Here is a 26,214-nt window from a genome sequence, read left to right as displayed (position 1 = left end):
ATGTTTATTTTTATTCTTTTATTATTTTCCTTCTACGTGACTTTACCGAAAGAACCAAGAAGATTTGAAGCATGTTTTATTTTCAAAATGGAAATATGTTTTTGGGGGGCGGGGGGGGCAGAACTTTGTGACGTCATATTTGAGGGGGGTCTGACTTTTTGTGACGCCGTGTGACGAGGGGGGGGGTCAAAAATCGTCAAAAATCGCGTGACGTCATTTGTACACAAAAAAAATAACTTGAAAAATGTAACGTGAGTTCAAATGCCAAATGGGGCCAATTCAACCCGTAATCCCTCTATGGACAATACAATGCATACTTCATTCTGAAAAATAAATAACGGTAGTCCTATGAAGACAATGGTGTATGTCATTGAAATATTGATTTCCACCATCATTGGTTCTGAACTGCCACCCAGCGTTTGTTTGGGAATATGCATGCGTTACTTTGTCAATGATAAAGCATATAGCCTATAACTATACAATACTTAGATTGCCTCTCGGCCTAGCCCAGTGGTATTATGTGACCTAAATGACAAATAGCTTTCAAGTTAACACGTGAACGTTGTTGAGAATAGCCTGACCTTCATGCCTAAGTTATCTGCCAAAGCAGGCAATACCGGCTCAACAGGTATATTTGTGTTTGTCCTGATCGAGCACGTTTCCTTTTTATCACACACATCGGCCAAGTGTTTATTCATGACAGTAATGCCATGTGTCAGTTTTCTATACACGTTGGGAACTTTTACAGGAGATAATTTAGGAACTGTTTCGGGTATAGTAGTTTACTGAGTTCAGTTTTCAGCACGTGGAGAAAAACGTTGGACTCCATGGCAAACAAATACGCGATACAACCTCAACAGACATTGGATAGTAATACAGCAGGCCCGCGAAATCCTACGCCCTGGTTTAACAATTAACTACAGGAGCACGTTTTTTTTAAATCTATATGGCTTGTTGTGGTTGCGAAACCCGAATAGTTCATGTTATACCTTAACCAATGTGTCGTGGTCCATGAGTCAGTTGTGGCTTAGCAGAACCCATGTAATGTATCTAATTAAAATACACTGGGACTTTAATAGCGATTGGCACATATCCATTATCTGAACATTCAAATACAAAAATAGCCTTGGGTGATGGTGCTCACCTCATGTGTAGTGTGGGTCCCTATAGGTACTTAGCATCATAATTATAATCTACAGCCCTTTGTCAATCCACTGCTGGATGAGAACTCCCCATGTTGTGTCACTCATGCTTCACCATGCTGGTCACCGTGGGCTTGTGCAGGGCCTGGGGTCTGATGTTGGTCTGAGCTGGGAGTCAAACTCAGACGATTGGAACTGCACTGCCACGAACAACACGTTCCCAATCGACCATTCAATGTGTATTCACTTTCCATTCCAATGTGTTATTTGAATAAAAGTTGTTGGGTGTTAGGATGATAAATGTTTACGTCCTTCCAAACGTATTCACTTACTCGTGTTACTTAAAATAATACATCTTTTACATTCCGTCAAATAAATGCATTTTGACTTCTATTCGGCATACGACTGTCAAAATATTGTACAGTTGATTCATTACAAGACAAAAACAAGTATCTCTTGTGTAAGATAAGCAATTATATATTGGGGGACCTTTTGCCAGTATCAACACGGTGAAAAAAGAAGAATAGGCATTATCCTTTCTGGAAATAAAACAGGTGTTAAAAGATGTTCAAACACCAAATACATTCCTTGAAATAGATATCTATTTGGTGTTTGAATATCTTAACACCTGTTTATTGCAAAAAAGGGTAAGGCCTATTCTCATAAGCAATTATGATTCAGGGAATGTTAAATTACTCAACCCTTTTGAATACAAACAGGTTTTTCTATTCCCACAAGTTGATGGAGTGGGTGAGCAGTGGCTTCCAGGATAAGTTCTGAGCACAGCTAACATCAATGATAACTTAACTAGTCCAAAGTCCAGCTTCACCAATCTATACTGACCGGTGTGGTGAAGTATGGTCAAACAACTGCTCATTACATGAAGCAGTGGGGAGGCCTTCATGCCTTTATCTAACAGCAGATTGACGTAACTCTAGAAATTCTATTTTTGTTATGTCCTCTGTCTCTTAATGGAATCATTTCAGATCTTAAAATGTACGAGAAACCCCATCACAACAGAAAATGATTGCAGGCCAGACCAGCACACCCTATGTTTAACAACTCAATGACAACGCACTTGTCATGAACTTGAGGTTACGCTTATGCGTATAACTGAACTGCTGTAAATGCAATGCACATCTTAGTGTGTTGTTGTAAAATATATTCCCGTACAGCCAGCATATGTGGCTAAACATGATAATGTTTGTATCTACAGAGCATCACGAGATATAAGGTCAACAACAGTGAGTCAAACAGAGAGCCAAATGAGTCAAAGAGCCAACGATAGCTACACGAGTGGGAAACACAGTCCAGCCCTGGACAACAACAGCCGCCATTCGCCAATAAGTGTCGGTGATGTGACCACACCACTTGTGCCAGGCTAGGTGCACTTTGAGGCCGTGTGAAGTGTCGAAGGCTCGCTGGCAGGGCACTGGACAGGTGCAAGTGCCATGGGTTGAGTAACCACAATGACTTGCGGATGCACCACCTGTGCATGCCTGAGATCAGAATCAGAATATTTATACTGGAGGAATCCGACGAGCTGTAAAGCTCTTTTCACAGATGTAAGTAGGGCGGGTCAAAACGTTACGATACAAAAATATGATAGGAGTGCAAAGTAAGGTGAACAAATCACTTAAAAACATACAAATACAGCTGAACTATTTTTTTATATCTTACCCAGTAAAACCCACTAAGGTGTTCACTTATTTTTCAGAAGCGACCTGGCCGCAAATGACCGGACGTGCAGGCTTACGTCTAACGGACAGCACACGTCAATATAATAGCATTAAACTCCACAGCCACGCAGAGTGGCTTGCTGTGCGCTGCTGCAGCAGCAGCAATAATAATAGCTGCTGCCGCTAAACGCGTGGATTTAATTCTCAAGGTTAGGCTGTTTCCATCAGCTCGCCGCGACACCGGCAGAAGAAGAAGCAACTTGGCTACGAACGGCCATACCGCCAATGTCCTTTGGACACGCCGGGGTTGGAGTGGCCAATGCCTGTTGTAAGTTGGGCACAGCGGTGCGGTTCTGGTGAGAGAGTGCCAAATTGTGTGAAACAATAAGAATAGGTTTTACCCTCTCTGGCAATAAAACAGGTGTTAAGATGATCAAACACCAAAGAGAAACCTTTTGCAAGGGATCATGTCTGCATTAACCACACGTAATTGTGTGGTGAACATGCAAACAAAACATGCATTTATAACAGTGTAACAATTTTTTATTTGTTTTTGTTCCTGGGTAGTAAGTGTTATTTCCTCATTGCTTATGCCTCAATAGTACAGAAAATGACTGTTATTCCCGAGAAACTTTGCTTTTGTGACCAGGACATTGATATTTTGAAATGTACCTATTTTCCAGAACATTCCAGATAGATTCAGTGCTGAGTAAACTTGGAGTAACTTCTGGAACAGTATAGAACTTTCCAGTAATATAAACAGTAGTATAAATACAGGGGCCTTAAGCCCACCAGTTCAGTTTAGTTCCAGCTGCTAAGTGGACACATATTTGAATTTTTATGAGATGACATCAAGAGGCTGCAAGCATCCGGCAGACGCATTTTGCTGTGTCTGCGACCAATTTATGAAGACGAGCGAAAAAGTACTCTGAGGAAGCATCTGCTAAGATGTGTGAGGCCGACAAGGCATATTTTAGCATGCCTGTCGGGGATCAAAACAAACCCTGGGCACCTCATTTCACCTGCGAGCAATGCAAAAAAAGTATTTAAGGTAAGATGGACAATTGTTGCTTGGAATTTTATGTTATAAAATTTGTTACAATTTTTAAACTGTAAAAGTTTTTTTTATTTAAAAATGTTTTACAATTTTCAATGTTATTGAAAAAATATATATCATATAGGAAAAATGTTGCGAGAATCTCTTACACATTAGTCAAGGGTGAAATAAATGTATTTTTGTAGGATGTTACAGAGGGGAAAAGAGAGCCATGAAGTTCAACTATCCCAAGAATTTGGCGGGAACCCACTGACCACTCAAGCAACTGCTACTTCTGCATGGCGAACCCTTCCAAATGTCGGACTGACAAGAATGCACCTGCTATCACGTATCCGGACCTTCGTTCATCCATCGCCCCGGTGCCACACTGCCATGAGCTCCCCATACCCACTTCTCCGGAGAGAGAACAGCCATCTTTAGAAGAGAGTAGCAAGTCAGAGAGCGAGGAAGACGTTGTAGATCCAGATGACAATTTCAGAGGTGGAGCTGAGGAGAGAAACTCATACTACCCCAACCAAAAAGACCTCAACGACTTGATCAGAGATCTTGGTCTCACCAAGTCCAATGCCAAGCTTTTGACGTCTAGGCTCAAGCAGTGGAACTTGTTGGATGAAAGTGTGCCAAGTCGCAGATCATAGGAAGCGTCACCAACCTTTTTGCAGCTTCTTCACCCGTCAAGATGGGCTCTGCTTCTGCCACAAGTCTGTTTGAGGCAATCAAAATCGCCTGTAACCAGAATGAGTGGCGTCTCTTCATTGACAGCTTATCCAGGAGCCTCAAAGCCGTGTTGCTCCATCAGGATAACATGTACCCCGTCTCTTCCCCTGGCTCACTCGGTGCACCTCAAAGAGGATTACAACAGCATCAAGACCTTGCTGGACGCCTTGAAGTATGATGAGTACGGCTGGGAGGTCATCGGAGACTTCAAAATGGTGGCATTCCTGATGGGTCTCCAAGGCGGTTTGACCAAGTTTCCCTGCTATCTTTGCCTTTGGGACAGTAGGGACACCAAGGCGCACTACCACAGGCGGGACTGGCAACAGCGGACCGAGTTCTCTGTGGGGAGGAACAACGTCAAGTGGGAGCCACTGGTGGACCCCCGGAAGGTGCTGATGCCACCACTGCACATCAAATTGGGCCTTATGGAACAATTTGTCAGAGCTGTAGATAAGGAGTCGGCAACCTTCAAGTACGTTAAAGACTTCTTCCCTAAGCTGTCTGAGGCAAAGGTCAAAGCCGGTGTCTTTGTCAGACCACAGATAAAGAAAATTCTGGAGTGCAATGAATTCCCCAAGAAGCTCACTAGTAAGGCGAACGTGGCTTGGGACAGCTTTGTCGCAGTGGTTCGTGGCTTCCTGGGCAATCACAAGATCGAAAACTATGTGGAGCTGGTTGAGACTGGTGTAGAACTACAGCACAATGGGCTGTAGGATGTCCCTCAAAGTCAATATGCTTGATGCTCATCTTGACAAATTCAAGAACAGAAGCGTACTCGGAGAAGCAAGGCGAGCGCTTCCACCAGGATATCACGGACTTTGAACGCCGTTACCAAGGACAGTATAACGAGAACATGATGGGAGACTACATTTGGGGGCTGAATCGTAAAAGTGGTTTACAGTAGAATCGTAAATCTCGAAAAATTACTCACTTCTAAATATTTTGTAGTCATTTTTTTATTACTTCAGTAAAAATACATGTTCATTTTGATTCATATATTTTTTTCTGACTTTATATGAACGAAAAGACACAAATTCTCCCAAATTGAAAATAGGTAAATTCAAAATATCACTGTCCTGGTCACAAAATCAAAGTTTGTGGAGAATAATCGCCATTTTCTGTACGTTTGAGGCATAATCAATTAGAAATAACGCTTACTATCCAGGAACAAAAATTGTGTTATTTAATTGTAATTATATAAGGCATTGTTTATTTTACACTGATTGGCTTACACCAGAGACAGCCTTCTTTAGGGCCTTGTCTCACCAGTGTCAACCCAGAGAACGCCGAACGTCTGGTACAGCAGACCAAACAGTTTCAAAGACAATATTAATTATCAGAGCATGTTTTTCGATTTAAAGCTTTCGTGACTGCAGGGATTCATCTTCTTGGTTCTTTCGGTAAAGTCACGTAGAAGGGAAATAATAAAATAATAAAAATAAACCATAATAAAATAAAATTCTTATTTTTATTATTTCCCTTCTACGTGACTTTACCGAAATAACCAAGAAGAGCATCTTCTTGGTTCTTTCGGTAAAGTCATGTAGAACGGAAATAATAAAATAATACAAATTAAACATAAAATAATTCTCACGTTTCGGCCACAACGCAAACAGCCGTCCTCAGGTAAAGAACAGGTCTGTCGGAAAGACAGCGTCTGAATGGGCACCACCAGGCTACGTGACTTTACCGAAACAACCAAGAAGATGAATCCCTCCAGTCACGAAAGCTTTAAATCGAAATTCAAGAAGAGCATGTTTTGCTTGCACGTTCACCATCATACAATTACGTGTGGTTAATGCAGACATGATTCCTCGCAGAGGGTTTCTATCCGGCGTTTTATTGCCACGAAGGGTAAAAAAACCCTCTTATTTCTCCATACTTTGATACTGGCAATCACGAAATAAAGGTCCCATTAAGTTTCGAATCGCCTTTTCTTTGCCATGGCCCACCGTCGTTGAAGGGCATTGGTGGGAGGGGCGAGCGGTGTGGGCGGGGCTTGCAATGCACGGGGGGTGGAGCCAACTCGCCTTGCCCCTCCCCCTTTGCCTTGACACACGGTGACACCCACACACGCGTGTCCCGTGTGTCCCCTTCTGCCCAGCGGTAGTGTGGTGGTGGTTGTTGTTGGTAGTGGTGTTGTTGACGGTGCTGTCATGTCGTGTCCCGTCGCGAATCGGCGTTCACCAGCGCAGGCCAGCGAACTGCAATGCGAGCGTTGAAGAATAAAACAAACCACAACGAAGGGACCAGGCAAGCAAGCAAAGCTTCGTCTTCTTCTTCCCATCGTCATCATCAGTCACCATCCCTTCCTTCGTCTCGCTCTCTTGACGAACCGACGTGACGAGAAGATGCTGTCTCTTCTGAGAATTACAGTGGTAAGTCGTGGTGCGCGCTTCGCCTTACGCCGTCGTTTCGTAACGATTCAAAGCGTGGCCCGGGCGTGGGGGATGCGTGCATTGGGCGGATGATGTTGTGTGCCCGGGCCAATTGTGGGTTTCAGAACTGTTGTCAATTCTCGTGGTCGCGAGGGTGGGGGAGGACATACTGCTTGTCACTGTGATCACCGTTAGATTGTCTCACTGTACCACCCACCGTGCAACCCACTACCCCCAGCGCAATCAATGTTGCAAGACACTCAAACGGGGTGTACATCTTTCGCCTTTTGCATGCCCCGATAACAGCTGTGTTGTGTTTTTTTCTTCTTCCTCCCCCCTTTTGGTATTTCCTGCTCACAAAGTCCTCGCTGCCCTTGACACAATAATAAATTGTCGTCGTCATCGCTACCCCGTTTTGACAGCAACCCCAGTTAGCACCGTGCATTTTGATCTACGCGCATACATTTGCCTCGGGTGTCTCGCATGCACATTCTGCACTGGTGCAGCCCTGCCAGATTGGTATCCCCTTGCTGCTGCTGCAAATTCTGTTTCTGGAAGGACCCACTCACTATCACGCCCAAGCACGTCCTATCCTTGAGAAACGACCTTTACGTGGGGAAATAATGGAAGGATATGCATTTCATCTCCATACCCCCCCCCTCCCCATCTACAATACGGACATTGGTACAGTCCGCTGCAAAAGTCTTGAGGGCCATAGCAACAACGGCCTGCACCTGCGACCTTTTGGAATGTTTCATTTTACGTGGGGGTGGCCGGAAGGGATGTTCTTGAGACATTCACAAGCCTCTTGGTTACACGATGCAAAAACAACCATTACGTCATCTTGTTTTCTCTCTTATGGTTCTGCTCCAGTAGCAATTCGGCAAACTCTACGGTGTATATGTAGTAATAGGAATATTTTCAGCGGATATCAAAATGTGGTCCTCTGAGCCATTGGCATTTTAGAAAAAATATGGCACAGAATTTCAAACTTGTCCTGTTGTTTATGGCTGTGTTAGGTTTCTTAACAATGCACATAGCTCGTCTCCGGCTCAGATTTGTGTTACCTTTGGATATTTTTGTTGTTGCCAGGAAGATTTACCGCGAGTGTGTGGTTAATTATTATTCTTTTTATAAGCCACTGCATTATATACCGTGCAACGTAAATGTGATTCCTGGCCATGGCTAACATCACTGGCAAGTGATATTGGAGCCAGACCTGACCTTCCCCACTTCTGCCTGTTACCAACTATAGCTGACCAGCACGGCGAAGTATGATCGATGCGGCGTGGGGAAGCCTCCGTTCTGCAGCGGATCATGAATAATGATAATCTTGATTTCATGATGAGCCTTTTCATAATGAAATATCTCTAAACGCTGTACATTAGAAAAAAACACACTCCCAAGTTCTGTATAGGTAAAATCCAATCGAAATACAGTGAAAGCTGATAATCATAACTACACTCGCAATATAGCTAAAACGAAAAAAAACTCAAATAAAAGACAATAATCTAAATATACCCTTTATCCAGAAAAGCCTTTGTGTCACAGAACTTCTTTAGAATGGCACTGCATTAGAATGTTGGGCAAATTCTCGACAGCAGATACTGATACATGTAAAGTTTTTCCAAGGGTGGTTGAAATAGAAACCCTATTGATCTGGTGGCAACAAAACAAGCCATGTATTCAGTCCACGCGCCAGTAGTATTGAATGTCACCAAGGTACATTCATGCAACTCGGCTTCATTTTTAATGGGGGGACTATGCTCGCAGTCATGGATAATGGAGAAAAAGATACCTTCCTTAGCTAATCAGATAAATGTAATACATTTATTATGTAACAAACTCAATAGACAGCGAGAAAAGTACAGGAACACGTTGATAGTAAATTAATCTGTCTAAATATCGTAGTGTTTATATGTTCATATATTTGTTATACTGTGGTTACAAAATCTGGTTCATGGTTGTTTTATTGGAATGGAAACTCACTTTTATCACAGAGTGGAAACCAAAATTGGCAGTAACATTCCTGTTAGCTGTAAGTCAGCTACAAACCTCCTCAATGAGTGTCTCCAAATATGGTCGTTACTTTTACAATGTCAAAAACTCGCTCGTAAATAAACTTTGACCAGTTTCAGAAAAAAAAACAAAGTCAAATGCCAGGCCTCTATATATGTATGTAGTTTTCATTGTAACTGCCAGGTACAAACAGTGCCCAGAGTGACACAGCCCTCCCTCCATCTGTCTTATTTTGTCATTGTTTACAGGTTTCCTGACCTAACTCATGGTTATATTTAACTAGGAGGGAACACTTGATCGGGATGGGTGATTAGTTGTTACTGGACACCAAGAGCTGTCAGCCAACCAAATCTGCTCGCCAAAAAAAAATGGTAAAAATAGTTGCCCGTTCGCAAAGCCAACGTGTGGGATGTGTGTACCGCATACGCACAGTCATCTATCTCCACAGCTAAACTCTAGACCCCAAGCATCGTAACTTTTAGATTGTTGCAACAAAAATACTTTCACGTTTTTTGAGTTGTATCAAATAATTTCCCAGTGATATTTTTCAACAAACATCTCCTATGAAAAGATCCACCCACGATCGTAATACTAAATGCGCAAATGGCCCTGGGTAAATGGTATTTTATTGCGTAGATTTAATGTCAGAAATATAGTATAACTTCTAATTTTTGTAGTGATGTAGTGGCCAAAGATTGCAGATCCTATTTTCTGTGATGTCTGCTAATTTATTTTAAAACTTTATAGCAAACAAACATTTCAGATAATAGGAAGTTGTTCTGCAATATGGGATGGGAATTAACGTGGATAAATATGAAAAATATTAAGAATAGTGCACGGATAATAGGAGTATCTGCAGACCCTACAGCTCCCACAGATAAAGTTGCGGGTAATAGTTCTGCTGTTTTGTGGAAATGTATAAGATGTTGCTTGTAAGAAACGGTTGAATTTGTTTTCTTGTGCCACATGTCCCTCATGTCCCCACGTCATGTTTAATTATGATACGGTCCACAGTATATATATAGACACATATTAAAAGCTAAATATGTCTCCAAATACCCAGAAAAGTATCAGGAGCTGCTCATCTTGAACCGGCGTTGGAAATTCCACATTTAATTTGACAGGGACTAGCCTCGCTGAGAGAGTAACTGCTGTTGATTTCCCACATAGGGGTGCTCAAGATCGTACGAAATTTCCCCACCACTGAGAAATATTTACTAAGTCGTGTTTTTATGTATGTTGGACTTCTTTCGCACCGTACGTTGCCAACCGTGGAAATCGTAGATGTGGGGGAAGAACAACAAAGTAAACATAATTCTAAATAAATTAGTTTTCAATCTACCATCGTGTGAACTTGTGCGTCACAGAAAGACACCGCAGTGTAATTCAAACAAACAATCGACGACTTAATAAACAAGAGCTTGCTACCCTACCAACTGAGCAACTTCAGTCCTTGCAGTGTATACACACATCGAAATCGTCATCATGAGCCGTGGCCAATAACCATCATGAGATGAAACCACCTCTCAAAGCGGCCGCCACCTCCAGTAATTACACGATGCAATAAAATTCCGCTATGTGCTGGCATACCAGCTGTGATTTTTTCGTTCCATCTCATTGGTGGGTATCCTCTTCGATGCTTTCCATCCATTGGCTGCTATTCAAGTATTATTCTTGACCACCTGCCATCCCTTCTAGCAACGTGTCATGCCCACTTACTTTTCTTAAGAGTTTTAATGATGTTTTTAGCCTTCGTATGTTTTGAAATACACTTGTTCCTCTTTTTTTTCTTCTATCAGTGTAATTACAAAACTAAATATTTATTGAGTATTATAAATGGTAATGATGTATATAGAAAGGCTCGAAAAATGCTATTTGGTAAAGATAGTCTATTCTGAACTATAACTATAATATTATGAATTTGGACCTCCAAAAATTACAACTCCATAACATTTGGGGATGCAAAAAGTTTTGTTATAAACTGAGCTCGAGGAAAATATTCATCTGAATGTTTATAATTTTGCAGAATGCACTGGTTAATCATGTTTTGTAATCCAAACGCAAACAATTCACATTTAGGGCCTTACAGAATTTCAGTATTTATTTATTTTCGAATTAAGTTTGCATAAAACATTGCATTGTCAATAATTTAAACTATTCAGTACTTTCCAGTTGTTTGGGAAAACCAATAGAAAGCATGCGCAACCAACTTATATTTATAACTTGGTGAAATCACAACACCTTGCATTGCAGAGTATGTCTGAATTTGTAAATATATGGCTGGAATATTACAAAATATGCAAGCGGCTGTGTGTGAGTTCAAATGCCGGGTGGGGTAGGTACCTTACTCTTGGTTATTTCGGTAAAATCACGTAAAGTCAGCGGTTGTTTCTTGCTGTGGTTGTCCCACCTGATGACGGACGCTTGTGTTGCGCCCGAAACGTGATTACATTTATTTTATTTTTCTACCTACGTGATTTTACCGAAAGAACCAAAGAGTATGGATCCCTGCAGTCACGAAAACTTCAAATCTAGATTGGCGTAGGTACCTGTTTGTGCGGATGAGTTGGGAAAGGGTGTCTTAGCTGGATTCCCCTTGAAGTGCAACTGTAACGAGAGATGATCGAGATCACATGATGCAGGTTCACTGTCCCTGTACACAGCTTATCTGTATACATTACAGTACGATTGATCAGACCAAATCTATCCGCGACAATTGATGCCTCGATTCTGTGGTGTAGGACACAGTGACTTGTATTCAGAACTCTCTTCAGCGATCAATGTGTCAGGGAACATCTCTGCAAAATGACAGCCATTCCAAAGGCACCCCAATGGCACTCCAGTAAGCCAGTCTTCTCTTCCACAGATAGTGCACCTTTTACCCTCTGCAAACATTGCCCATCACGTAACATTTTTTTCTTTTGTTTCAGAGCTGCAAAATGCCAACAAAATGTAACGCAATTTTTTGTTGACTGTATTGAGAACATCCACTTGCTGCAATTGATAAGCTTTGTTTAATCATGAGTGTTCAGAACCTGTATTGAAGACCTGCTTCTCATCCGTGTTGTATCTTTGGGGATCCCCTGAGGCACATAGCAACCGCACTTGAATTGTACAGATATAAACCGTGAAAGTGTTTTTTTTAATTGTATTTGAAGTGTTGTTTTACTCACAAATGTATTCCTTTTGTGCTACCAGCATCATGTTATAAGATGGAAAAATCTATTCGGAAATCTTGCAGAGCAGTGCATCATCCAGTGTCGAAGAATGGCTGCACTTTCGTTTTATTACAGGGCTTCTCCAAAAATCATCCATCAAACGGCCTTTTTATACTTTACAAAGTAGGGTGCACACCTTTGAAAACACTCTGCTATGAGATTGTTTCATGGCAGTTTAACGGGTATACATTTTTTGTCAATAAAAAAAACTGGAATTTCGTCAAATGAATCAACACAGCCAAATAGAACACGACGGTTTGTTTGTTTGCAGTCATCGGTGACCAGGTGATGATCAGGGTGAGAAACCGGTTTTAAACGCAGTCTCACAGGTGCCAACTCAGTGTTCTGACCTCTGAGTCAACTTATAATATAAAATGTGTGTGTGTGTACTGCTGCATAGGTTTTTGTGATTGTGCTGTGTACCTGCCCAGTGTGTTTTCGGGTTTGACCACGTGCTGTTCGTCGTGATAGTGGACAATTAGGAACCAAATTTGCTGGGAGCTTCTTCCAAACACTGAATCGAAAGAGTCACCAGCACGAAACGTTGGACATCGTGCCGATCAAACAGGCAGCACGACTCGGAAGCGCGCGGGAGAGTTAAATGTGTGTGTTTAAAACTGTTTATGTAACCGTGCAGGCAAGGCCACTCAACGGGCTCAGGATCTATGGACAGCCGACTGTCGCGTGCCTTCCCAGCAGCAGTAGCAGCCACAGGGACCATGAAGCCCCAAGCCGTTGCTTTTCTGGTGGTCCCCTGCTGGGTAAGAAAATCACGCATTAGCCACCTGTGGGGGGGGGGGGGGTGATAATTGTTGTGTTTATGTACGGCAGGCTGAGGAAGCCAATACTGAAAGACAGCCACAATTATCGTTGGGATTCTGCCGCGGTGTAACGGGCAGCACACTGGACTGGTAATCCAGAGGTCACCGTGTTGATTCTCCTATCGTGGCAGATGAAACAGTGGTCTAAGTTTTTAAAAACCCCATGCCTCTGTCCACCCAGCAGTATAAATAGGTACGAAACAATGGGTTGGCATTTTGATTTAAAGCTTTCGTGACTGCAGGGATTCATATTCTTGGTTCTTTCTGTAAAGTCACGTAGAAGGGAAATAATAAAATATTTTTTTATTTCCCTTCTACGTGACTTTACCTTCTACATGACTTTTACCAAAAGAACCAAGAATATAGTGGGTTGGCAGTTAGACTGCGGTGGGGTGAAGTGTGGGTACCTCTTACAAGATGTCTGACCAGTGTGGAAGAGTAGGCCAAATACCTCCTAGGCTCTTGTGTCAGCAGCGGCACGAGCAAGAACATTGCAGGGTTACACCTTTACCTTATACCACTTTTCTATTTTTTCCCAATTATATATTTGTATTGATTTATTTGGAGGAAATGGAATTTTCAGAGAAAACTCATACATTCAAGTGAAAAAGTCTGAAACTCCACACAGATAGTCTGATATAAGCTACTTGCTCTGCTACCCTACCCTACAAGAGGGGGATACAGACTGGACTGTCAAGGACATGGCTCAGAGGGCAAGGGTAAGAGGCAATTGCTCCAACTCTGATAACTGCAGCTTAGTGCCTGTGAGTCCCACGAGAGAGAATATTTTTGGTGTTGGTAAACAGGTCATAATTCAGCTGGTTGCAAGACTCAACTCACAGCTGAAATGTCACAATTCTAAATCTTCTTCAGGGGCTGACTCAACTTGTCATCTCTCTGGGGGTGGGGTCCATAGATAAAAACCACCCTGTGAAAGGATAATAGTGGTTGTCTTTGCGATTGACTGGTCCTGACCATAGAATGTGGAACTTCAATCACTGTCTTAGAGATGCCAACAACGTATGAGCATCACTGAATTCTCAATTGTGCATTGGCACACCTTGAAATCTGTATATTGGTTATCCTAATATATAATTATTAATATATATAAAAAGCTAGAACCCCGATGTCACGCTAACTCCGTAACGCTACCATTAATAATAATCATGAGCGGAACATTATTTTCGATTGCATTTTTTCAGATTTACTGCAATACGTCCATCCTTGGATGGGCTATAGGCTAGTATATACACAATATCTGAGGTTTCTTATTGTCACGATTACACACTACCTGTCTATTAAAAGGATTTTGTGCTTGCACACTGTTTTAAAACGAACTGCGTGCCTGCTGTCCTCTGCCACCAGGGCCAGACCCAAGCCCAAGCCCCAGCACCTCCGCGGACGGTTCCTCTCTGCCGCGTCTGCCGGTGCCGCCTCTCAAGCAGACCCTGGAGCGCTACCTGCGTGTGCTGGAGCCGCTGGTGACGCCCGAGGAGCTGGAGTACACGCGCAAGTTGGTGGCCGAGCTGGCGCGGCCCGGGGGCCTTGGGGAGGTGCTGCAGTCCCGCCTGGAACGCAAGGGTCGCAAGACCGAGAACTGGGTACGAGCGTTGCGCCCCTCGTCATAATTGTTGTACAGCCACAGAAAATTCTGCAGTTGTACGATTGCATCATGTTGTTTACCTGATAGCAGTAAAATAAATCCGAAAAATGTGTCCCCCAAAATGTATTCCGATTCAGCTATCGCTGTCAGGTTGTGAGACGAACAATCTGTTTGGAGCTCTCCCACAGCAGTGTGACCAACCTGTGTTAGAGGACAGTCTGCAGAAGCAGCTAGCACAGAGCTACTTTCTGAGATTCCTTCAAGTAACCTCTAGCTATGCACGGTGCAAAAGAAGTTCAACATACATACATATATGGTTAGCAAAATGAGGGACAGCCCTTTCCAAAATACCCTCTAAAGTCCCTTTTAAGAGCTCCCTCTGGTGAGCACGCAATTGCAGGGATGTACCTTTACCTTTATAATGAGAAACAGATGCTACAGAACTTTTGTCGGATTGTGTTCTTGTCAATGTCCCAACGTCCATCTGTCCAAGCAGAACAGCCCCCAGCTGCCCCAGAAATCGAATTTTCCTCACGTGAAATCACTCTGTGTTGAGTTCACTAAACTTCAATGTCCTCAGACTTGTCTATGCTGTTATTGTTATGGGTAAACACCCCGGTGGCCAGGATGATATTTCTAAGCACAAATAGTGATGTTTATTTTCTTCTCCTGTGGCAAGAGATTGTTTATCATTTCATTTATGTTAAATACCTTCCAGTAAATCTTTCTGAAGTTGAATGTCAACCTCAAGAGGTCCTGAATTATAATCTTGCACACAGTTTATATGTGGAGTGAGTGTTACGATTCTACATATTTTTCGATTTAAAGCTTTCGTAACTGCAGGAATTCATATTCTTGGTTCTTTCGGTAAAATCACGAAAACTAGAAAAAAAATATTGCTGTAGTTTTCACACCTGATGATGATTGCTTGTGTTGCAATCGAAACGTCGTGAGAATTTTTATTATGTTTTATTTTTATTATTTTATTATTTCCCTTCTACGTGACTTTACCGAAAGAACCAAGAATATGATTCTACATATGCTTTCACGTTTGGAGGTACCAGCAGTGTCAAGATCGGCTTCTCTGAAGGAGGTTCGTGAAGGACGTGATTAGGGAGTAGAGGTAGTAGCCCTCCAGAAACAATGTTGGCCAGAGGAGTGACGCTCACAACAACGAGCAGAGCACCGGGCGGTTAAAATGCAGAAGGTTGGCACGGTGGGGAACACAGTTGGTGAATCGGCCAGTCTTCTTAGTCAGTCAACCCATGGCACCTGGGTCTGTTCCGTGACCTCCTACCAGCAGGCTTTCAACACTTCACGTGGCCTCAAAGTGCACGGAGCATGGCACAAGGGCCTTGGTGAGGTCACCGCTAAGTAGTGTTGAACGGCGGTTGTTGCTGCAAAGTTCTCCAATGCGTTTGTGGGTTCTACCGCATGTTGTTTGGCACGATGTTCGACAAATCACATATGAGGAAAACGTCAGACATAATGTAAGACATGATGCCGAACAACACGTGGCACAACCCTAAAACACTTTGGAGAGGGTGTAACAATGCGCCGATTTAAAAAAAAATTATATTGATTCTTAAGATCACGCTATATGTTGGTAATGGTTTCACATTACTATTGCAGCCACTAGTAGCACAACAATTCCCCACAATATAAAAAGAGAATTGACTGAATCACAACAATGAATCATATTCCAACAGATGGCTTCACGATAAACTTAGGAATTCACTTTTTTATCCATGGTAATGGAATCCATTGTAATGGACTCCATGGTAATGGAATTCAAGGAATTACACCATAGAACATGGAACCTGACAATCACAAAGTTTTAATATCGTTTTGGTTCATATGGATTATAAATGCTGTCACACACCAAGTTAATGTCGTACATAACAGCCCATTGCATTGCTGCATCTAATTTGCCTGCATTATTCTTTTAACTACATTGACAAGGAACTGCCTGTATGCAACACTGTACTAGATACTCGACTGAAATTAACATGGAGAGACAGAAAAAAATAACACGTAGCTTCAAGGACATAACGTGGGTTAATAACGTCATTGAAACTGGGATGACAGCGAATGGTCAATAATTTATGGAGTTGCAGGCAAGGTATGGAGCTCATCCGAGAGTACTGACCCGACTCGTGTGCTGGTGCTATGTGGATTATCGCACCGTGAGAGGTGGGGGCGGGGCATGGCGAGACCTTCATTGAGCAGTGGATTGACCATGGCCATATGCTGAGTGAACCATGCATGCGCCTGAAGTCACATCAAGACAAATAAAGAACCTGTATGGCCAAAGTCAAGTGAGAGTGTCTCCCTGCTCACAATTGGCTTGATTCAATCGTGGAAATTCCACATTCCCATGATGGGAGCCATACAGTAAATAGGATGATCACCCGTTGACTTCTCACAAAGTGGCACTCCTTTTAAAGGAAGAGTAGACGGAGTTTACGCTCACCGGAATTTGAACTGGAAACCTCCCGATTGCGGTTGGAGCGCTGTAACCGCAGTGCTCAAACTACAGTATACCATAAGTGGGGCATGCCACCGCATTATGATTGTTGCCAAAGCGACATTCAGAGACAGATTTAATTTCGTATTAAATCGCTTTACATTGTAATGCAATATGCACCATTATTAATGCGCGACAGCTAGACCATAGTTATAGCCAACTTAAATCCAACAAATCCTTTAATTTAAAAGCCACTTTTTGATTGATGTCCTTCAAATAACAGCTGAAACATATGCTTATCATAGCTTCTGGGTATTTCACAAAGCTGCTCATCATCATCAGCTATGGTCGATCTACTGCTTGATTAAAGGCCTTCCCAAGTTGCCGCCATCCCTCCAAAACCTGCGCTGTAGTAATCCAGCTAGCACCTGCACACATGCCGATTCCATCACTCCATCTCCTTGGTTATCATCCTCTTGCATGCGTTCCATTTCTTGGCTGCCACTCCGATATTATTATAATTGATCACCGGTCATCATTTCACCTAGCAACGTGATGGGTCCTAAGCCAAAGTTTTTTCTTAAGAGTTTTAATTATGTCACTAACCTGCATAGTTTCTCTAATCTATGTGTTCCTGTTTCCTTCTTGCAGTGTAATTGCAAGCAGGCATCTCTCGGCATGCTTCTTTGTGTACTTGTCAGTTTTTGTTTCCTTTTGTTATTGTTAATGGTCATGTCATAGTGAGCGATACTCCCTGAGTTTAGTAGTTCTTTTTGTTACACATTGATCTATAATTTGTCATTTTAAAGTTCAACTCCAAAGGCATGAATCCCAATATGCTGTTACATTCACTAACTGATATATTAATATGGCAAAGTATATGCCTTTTAATTATATTCATCTCACGAATATATACTTTGAACTTTGGATTAAAGTCAGATGCAAATACCACATTAGCATGGGAAGTACATCACACTGATACAACTGTGAAATGCCCACCCACAGCCATATACCCATTGACTATTGGAAACAAACCCGACCTGGTTCAACCTAATCACATTCCGTGAATCTCCCTGTCCATAACTCCCTACAACTGCAAGTGCAGGCAGCTAATAGCAAGGTGTCAAGTTCAGCAGGTCAGGCAACGACTGTGAGCTTTGCTCTCATGCCCATGGTTTACATTGGTTGTTTTCAAGCAGTGGAATCCGCTTCTGTTGCAACACACCCTGTTATTGCTCACACACTATTTTCATTGTCAAAGCCACCCCAATCCCCCATCCCGCCCCCCCACCGATCTCACCCATTGAAGCTGTAAGTAAACAACTTGAGCACTTCACCTCTGATTATTGGAACGCTGTCTGTGTTCCAGTGCATGATAATTATGTTCAGGCACGCACAGAATTCATAAACAACAACTGAAGTGCTGAGTAGGTTTGACCAGTGGTATGGAGCCCAGAGATGTAGCCTGTACCCTTGATCTACTTTTATGCAGCACGGATGTTTACGGAGCCTGATGCAAATAGCTGACAAGGACCTCACCCCAGATGAACTCAAGTTCGAATGGGCACCCTCACCATACTTCAACTGGGCCCCGGGAGCAGAGATTGTCGTATTTTGTTGTTGTTGCTGTTGCGATGTAGCCCCGGCCGCGTGTGAAGAAATTGTGCACGGAAGTATTTTTTTGTCGCTGCACGTTATAGAGTTTAAAAAGTGGGTTATATCATGATTGTTATGTATTTCAGAGCCAAACTTTGCCAGTTGATTTGCAGGATCTTTACAGAGGCGATGCTTGTCAAATGCATATTGGCATCTTTCAGTGGCTGCTATATTTTCAGATGCGGCAGGGTAGTACAGCATTGTTTGTGTTTCAGAGCAAGAAGCGCCTGGGTTTGATTCCTGACACGGTTGCCTTTCCGTGTGCAGTTTATACGTTCTCCCCCTGTTGTGCATGAGTGTCCTGCAGGTTCTTGGGTTTTCTCCCATACATAAAACAAAAAATAAAATATAACCAGCATTGGCAAAACCTTCCAATACTGAAAATATACCCGCGAATGAATTTTGGATTTTACGTAATAACATGGCCCCCTACTTAAATAGTTGAGCTTCAGTGAGGCTTTCCTGTGTAAACAAGTGTAAGAACAATAAAAACGTGTTGACATGAATAAGCAATGAAGTCAATGATTTTAAACTCCACTGCGGTGCTCTTTTTTTGAAAGCAGTCATTGTTCTCGTGCAAGATAGCCTATCGCTTAGGCAGTGGCTTGCTTCAACGTCAAAGCACGCTGATTGTGTGCTACTGATTGCCATCGTTGTGTTGCCAGTTGTGCCCAGGTTATGAGTGTTCATGGTTGTGTGTGTGCGTGCGCCTGTGCTGGTTGCTATTGCAGCTGTTGGACTGGTGGGTTAACACGGCGTATCTGGAGTGCCGCACGCCTCTCGCCGTTTACTCCAGCCCTGGGGTTGTCATGCCCCGGCAGAATTTCCGCGACACCCAAGGACAGCTCAAGTGAGTCCTCACTGATCATTTTGTATGGCCGATGTACGGTAACCATTGGAGATTCCGTTCCAATTTCTTCATTGGAAGTTGGTGAATTGCAGATACACCATCCTGAAAATTATATTTAGGGCATCTCGAGGTTCTATGGTCCATTGTTTGGTGTTGGTAGCTGCAGATACACACAGGAGAGTTTTTTTTTTTAAAGTTCCACTTGTACACAATCGCCTCATAAACATATTCCTTTGTTTGTGCAGATCCGGTTAAGCGGTGCCCATTGTTTAAGTGAAAGATGGAAGCCGGGCAGTATGGTGGTGGTGCGGTTGCTGAGCAGGTGTTTTTTGGGCACGTTGCTAGAAACCCTTCAAGCAACATAGGACACCAGTGACAAGCCGGTGGTGGAGCTGAAGGCAGGCAGGTGAAGGCATGGCCACATTAAGTTTATTGTGGGCCCTGAGTTGTTAACTTTTGAGGGTGCTTGGTTATTTCAGTTCTAGTTTTTTAAGTGATATACGAATCGTAATTTTTTATGTAATTAAAAATGAACAAAATTATTTATATTTTGGCACATAACTGATAAGTAACAAATAGCGACGCTATGGCTTAAATTACCAGGTGACCTATGGGATTTATCTTTGTGCAACAGTACTGTGATTCATCCATTAGAAAAGTCGAATGCCCCCACATTAAGCCGGCCCTGGCTGCAGGTCACTATTAGCAACAAATGCATTCATCAGTCGACTGCTGGATGAAGCCTTCCCCACATAATAAAACAGAAAAGGTCGAATTGGTGTACAATTTTGAAACCGACTAAACACATAAAGCCAATGTGTGAGCCTAATTGAGCATTATTACATAAATAATAATGTCCTGCCTCTTTGTGAACCTACTGCTGGATGAAGGTCTGGCTACCCCGTATCGATCATGGGAGTTGTTTGACCATACTTCTCCATACTGGTCAGTGCGGGTTGGTGAAGGGGGCACCCAGGTCTGGTTTAGATATCATTCACCACTCATTTTGGCCATGGCTGAGAATTGAAATCAGGTCACCAGTTGCGCTATGAACCACTGCACCACCACTCCTCAATGAAATTGTATGCGGAGGAATACATTTAATTGGAAACATGGGCAGGAGGCATGTTTGCTTGAAGATGGGAAATGGAATCTAAATATACATTGCGATAACTGAGGTCCAATGGATAGGGTTCTTGGCTGCCAATGTAGGAGACCTCATTAACAGCACATGCCAGTGGGGAAATTTTACTCCATGTATATACTTAAATTTCAACAAATATTGCATAGCAATATAGATGGGGTTTTCTTTTAAATGAGTTAACAAAACCAGTATTGTTCTTAATTAGGTGCACGTTACAGCAGACGTATTATTGTGATCTTTTCAACAATGTGATTGTGTTACCACCATGGGCAGCCAACCTGATACCCGCTGCTGCGTGGTATCCATGAGATTAAAACAAAGACACAATGGCTCAGAAGAATCTTCACAGTTTGCCATGAAAATACAGGTACAATCCACTGCTGCATGAGGATCCCCCAACGTGTTGTGCAGGTTGTCATAGGGGGATACTTTACCACACGAATCAGTGCGGAATGGTGAAGTTTCAGTTTCATTTATTTGGTAAAGCCCTGTGAGCCATTCGGCTCTTGAATCGGGTGCAACCGCAACAAACAAAAAACTAAAACATGAACAAGAAAACATCTTAAAGTGACTATGCGCAAACAGAAAAATACAGGAAAAAACTGCAAAGTCTTCCAGAAAAAAAAGCACTGTACACCAACGCTGTGCACAAATCCCAGTGGGATGCAAGTCAAACAACAACAACCACAAGACAACTTAGATTAAAGCCATCATTCTAACTCCGTACTACAACAAACAAACATGGCCAAACCAAAAAAACTTTTCGAAATCACCAAAATAAAGCCATAAGCAATGTAACAGTGATCATAGGAACTGTGACCGAAATTTCACAATAAACGACATAAACCACCATAGCTGGCTGCATGAGTCATTCCACAACAGCAGGAGCATCAGTCGGAGTATCAACATTTTTAAATGCACCTTTAAAGATCAGCACACAAGCAGAGAGCATTGATGCAGGAACAAAGTAGAGTGCAACAATCGATTTTGCTGCACTCCTCTCTGCTGTTCACATTGTAATGATACTAATTTTTATCTATAAGGCGAAAAATTCATACAGGGATCTCAGTGCGCCATGTACAAAGTTAGGACATATATATACTACAAAGTCAAGAAGCCACTGGTCATCCATGGCAAGTGTAGGCCAGGTGAAACAGGTGAGTCTTTAGCCCTGCAAGAGCTGATAACACCATTTTTATGCGTGGTAGTTGCCCATCAAATCACTTAGCTTTCGAGATTGCATGAGATTGCATGCATTCTGGATGAGTTTGTCAAAGGGGACATGACCTGAAAGTCGCCAGTTGAATATAACTTTGCAAGCAGCAGGAAAACATCATCAACGCTCCAGTAAAAAACGTGTTAGAAGTAATTTACGATTCAACACTTGCTGCTGACGTTTGAAATGCTGATGTGTGTTGATACTCGCAATATATACCGATTCATTTTCACTCCGAAACCTAAGCCCCATGTTGTCAGTTACAAGCAATCACAGGAATCTGTGTGCCCCTCAGGGTGCCATCACGTCGTGTCAAAACGCCTTCTCCGATTATCTTCATGGTGTCCACAATGTGCCGTTACCCCTGTGTTAAGATATACCATCACATGTTGCCCGCCATATAATAAGCGGTGATGAAATATAGAATGACATGCGACATATTGCGAGTGAATATAATTGGAATATGTAAAAAGGTAAATATAGGTCAAAGGTGCAGCCCTGCAAAAGCTTCACTCATGCTACTGCTGGCAGAGGGGCCTCTGCTAGAGGGAGCTGTAGAGGGTTATTTGGCCTACTCTTCCACACTGGCCATTCATTTTGGAAGAGGTAGGAGTATCCACACTTCACCCGACCACAGGCCCACTTGCCGATCGTATCACTGTGGTGTACCTATTTTCACTGCTGGGCGGGCAGAGGTGGGAGGCGTGGACGATTTAATTGGCGACCTCTGATTTTCAAGTCCAGTGTGATGACCATTTATCGACAGCAGTATCACCATGATAATATTTAAACACAAATCATGACGATGGGTCACGAAACATTCACAGCATCAGACCATCGCAGTATTCACTTGAAGCGGCGACTCGTCCAGGACGTTCGTTGAGTTATTAATCTCATTAGAATTGGAAAATCCTAAATCGCCCTCTGTGTGACTACCATTATGTTGCCTGTAACATTTACAACAAACACGCTTTAACCAAACAGAGCCTTAGGTAGCCGTCAGGGCAACAGGAGATTGAAGGGGCACCCTTTAAATCGGTGACCTTCAGCGATTTGGTGGGAACTCCACATTTTTATTGCAGGAACAAATTAACATCACGAAAACCACTGCTATTGACCTCAGACAGATGGTGAGCTATCGTCCCTTGTCCAGATTTTGAACTTGCAACGTTCAGATTGTGAGTTGAGCAGTCGTGCCATGTGCTAATGATGATGATCATCAGCACTGCTAGATGAAGGCCTCCCCACATAATTGCCACTCATCATATTCTCGCGATGCCACAATCCATTCCGCTCCTGCATACAAGCTAAACTCATCGCTCAATCTCCTCGGTGGTCATCTTGGGCAAGCTCCCTCATGCGACTGACATATCATCACCAATCTCCACTATTAGCCATCCACCCTTCAAGCAATGTCTCCTGCCCAATTAACTTATTTTGCATTTGTTCTGTTATCCACGTGTTCCAACCTCTTGTCAGCAGATATGACACCAGAGTAACAGCTAACATCTCGGTGAAAACCTAACACTGAAGTCTGTTTTCCATTGCAGGTTTGCAGCCAAGCTTATTTCTGGGGTACTGGACTTTAAGCATATGCTGGACACGTAAGTCACATCCTATTACAAATCTCAGAGAGAGAGAGAGGAACTTTCTGCTATGCAGAAGCGCCGTTTCCCCAAAATGTCACCTATTTTATATATTTCTTCCCTTTCAGGGCTCACGGTGTTATTGACAAATGTGTGACCTTGTGTTGGTAAATATTTGTGCCTGTGCACCACTGCCAACGCAGCACCAAAAATTAGATGTGTATTATGATTACCACTTGTTTGTGTGAAATGCATATTAAAGACCCGTTCTTGAGCTACAGTCTCTGTAGTCTTCCGATTGCGGCCATGCAAAGCTGTTATTGTAGATTGCCGGATGCTCTTGTGGCTGGGTTCGGATTAATTGAGACATCGCTTCTTTGTCATCACCTTCGGAAATGAAATGGCCAAAACGTTATCCGGTATGCTGTGGCTTTAGAGAGACGGCATTTGTCCTTTTTGGTAATGGAATATGACATCACGGTGCCACAAAGCTTGTACTTATTTATTAGCTTGCAGGACCTGTTCTGCAAGTGGTTGCTTTCTAAGTGTTACATTTCTATACAGTATATATCTAGCGTGCCCTTTATTTACCCATAAACGACATTGGCTGTGACAGTGTAAGGTGCAAGTGTGATGTGCAAGTCGTGGCACGATTTGCTTATTGTGTAGGTATTGTTTGTAAACAGCGTCAAGAAAACCAGTTTGAAACAAGCTGTCAGGTGCATTACTCTGACAATACGAATGCACAGTATGTGGTGTTCATTTGTGTTTGCTCAATGTATACAGCTGGGATTTCATATTTCAAAGAGACTGATCCATGTACGTAAACAAAGATCCTTTTGATTTATATCCTGCCATATGCATTTAGTGTAATTATTTGTTTTAAGTTTAGTTTTTGTCTCTCTACTGTTCTTTTGATTAGCATTCCATGTATTTGCTGTGGTTTACAGTAGCTGTTATTTATAATTGCAAGCTATAACTATGAAATTATAATTGTTTTACTGTAACTGAAACTATTAAGCTTATCCTTATTTGACTCATGTCTCCGTTGAAAATGATATTTGAATACTTTGTTGGTTCTTATGTTATTTAGGTTTCTTTTGGTACAGCTAAAATGATTATAATATCATTGCACATTATTATAATGTTACATGAATTTGCATTGCGGTACATTCTTTGTATAATTTACAACAAATACTTCTGTGTGAGCTCTTGTCAGTTGAAGCCAATGCCCAGATACAATCCAGAGCGACCCCTGCTGACGTGGAGGGAGTATTTCAGCTGCTCAGCCCTGGCCATATATTTGAAACGAACGGGCATCTGCAAACATTTAATCATTTGCGTTATTTTCATTTGTACCCTTTATAACGAAAGATGTTCAAAATGTAATCAAGTTTTAGTGTAAGGTTATCTTACTCTCAGGGATGTTTTATTTTGCAAGCCAACCATATTAATCAAACAACAGAAAAAGGACAGGGTGTAGATCTACAAAACACATTTGGTCTTGATAGCTACCCTTTGGCTTCCATATCGGTATTAAATACTTCTAAGGCCAATGACAGGTTGGAAAGTAAGTGTTACAGAATCCTTGCAAATGCATGATTTTCCTTGTTCCATATTTGTTTTTGGGTAAGGCCACGGAGTGATTTTTCCGGCAATTTTTTTTTCATTAACCCTCCACTCCCCGACAAGATTGCCACGTTAGCAAACACATTGTTCACACGTGCCAGTGTATCGATGAAAGTCTCTGTCCAATGAAGTTGAAGACATTTGTCACGACCGAATTCAACGCCTACACATGATGTTTCGCTCAAACTGCTTTGAGCACCACGAGTTGGTTCACCCGGCAATAATTGAACGATTTTTATCCCCTTGTTTTTGTATACATTTCCCGCCCCCCCCCCACCCCCGACATCTGACGGCAGGAATAGTCTGCCGCACGGCTACTTCCACGGCAAGCCGCTGTGCATGAACCAGTACTACCAGATCTTCTCCTCGTGCCGTATCCCTGGCCCCCGGCGCGACACGATCGTCAACTACTCTCGGCAGAACAATCCGCCTACCCACATCACGGTCGCCCACAACTACACCGTAAGGAATGCCGCGCGACTCCGCGCCTATGCTCAGGCTCGACAGCTGCGTTGCACAATCGCTTCGGTCCCCTAGAACGCCTTTCGCCTGCGGTAACGTGGGGAGCGCTGTGGTGGCGAGATGTTAACTATCGCGCCAGGTATGCAGGAGGTCGTGAGTTCGATCCCGACCCTGACGCCTGTTGCGTATGTCGAGTTTGCATTGTCTCTCGCCCTGTGGTCGCGTGGATTTTTCTCCGCGTCCTCCAGTTTTTCCCTCTACATTTAGACTCAACACGCGTTAAGAGTATTTGGCTGCTAGAAATTTCCACATGATCAGCCGCTTCGTTGAGCTATCATTTGTGGCCAGGTCGCTTCTGAAAAAGAGCTATGTAGCTCAGTGGGCCTTACCTGGTAACATAAACAATAGTTAGATAGTTAATGTTTAATAATAATAAAAATCCTTGGTCACATCATGACCCTGTGGGATGCACGAAGCAAACAAATAGCTGCGTTGAGTTATCGGAACAGATTTGTTTGTTTTAGGACATTGAAATAATTGTGATTAAAAATAAATAAACGTCGTGGCTGT

General features: G+C 42.7%; 1 protein-coding gene across 1 annotated transcript in view; it reads left to right on the top strand.

The window, feature by feature from the left end:
* Window positions 1-6,644: 6,644 nt before the first annotated feature.
* LOC144733911 (carnitine O-acetyltransferase-like) overlaps window positions 6,645-26,214 on the top strand; it is a 34,934-nt gene continuing 15,364 nt past the window's right edge. The window contains exons 1-6 of the mRNA XM_078615916.1: window positions 6,645-6,973; window positions 12,848-12,971; window positions 14,397-14,632; window positions 19,489-19,607; window positions 23,518-23,571; window positions 25,479-25,644. Of these exons, the coding sequence (XP_078472042.1) occupies window positions 6,947-6,973; window positions 12,848-12,971; window positions 14,397-14,632; window positions 19,489-19,607; window positions 23,518-23,571; window positions 25,479-25,644 (726 nt within the window). The 5' untranslated portion in view covers window positions 6,645-6,946. The remainder of the gene's footprint in view (window positions 6,974-12,847; window positions 12,972-14,396; window positions 14,633-19,488; window positions 19,608-23,517; window positions 23,572-25,478; window positions 25,645-26,214) is intronic.

Source organism: Lampetra planeri, chromosome 49, assembly GCF_965212315.1.
Source record: "Lampetra planeri chromosome 49, kcLamPlan1.2.h2, whole genome shotgun sequence".
Classification (NCBI taxonomy): domain Eukaryota; kingdom Metazoa; phylum Chordata; class Hyperoartia; order Petromyzontiformes; family Petromyzontidae; genus Lampetra; species Lampetra planeri.
This window is presented reverse-complemented; position numbering and strand designations above follow the sequence as displayed.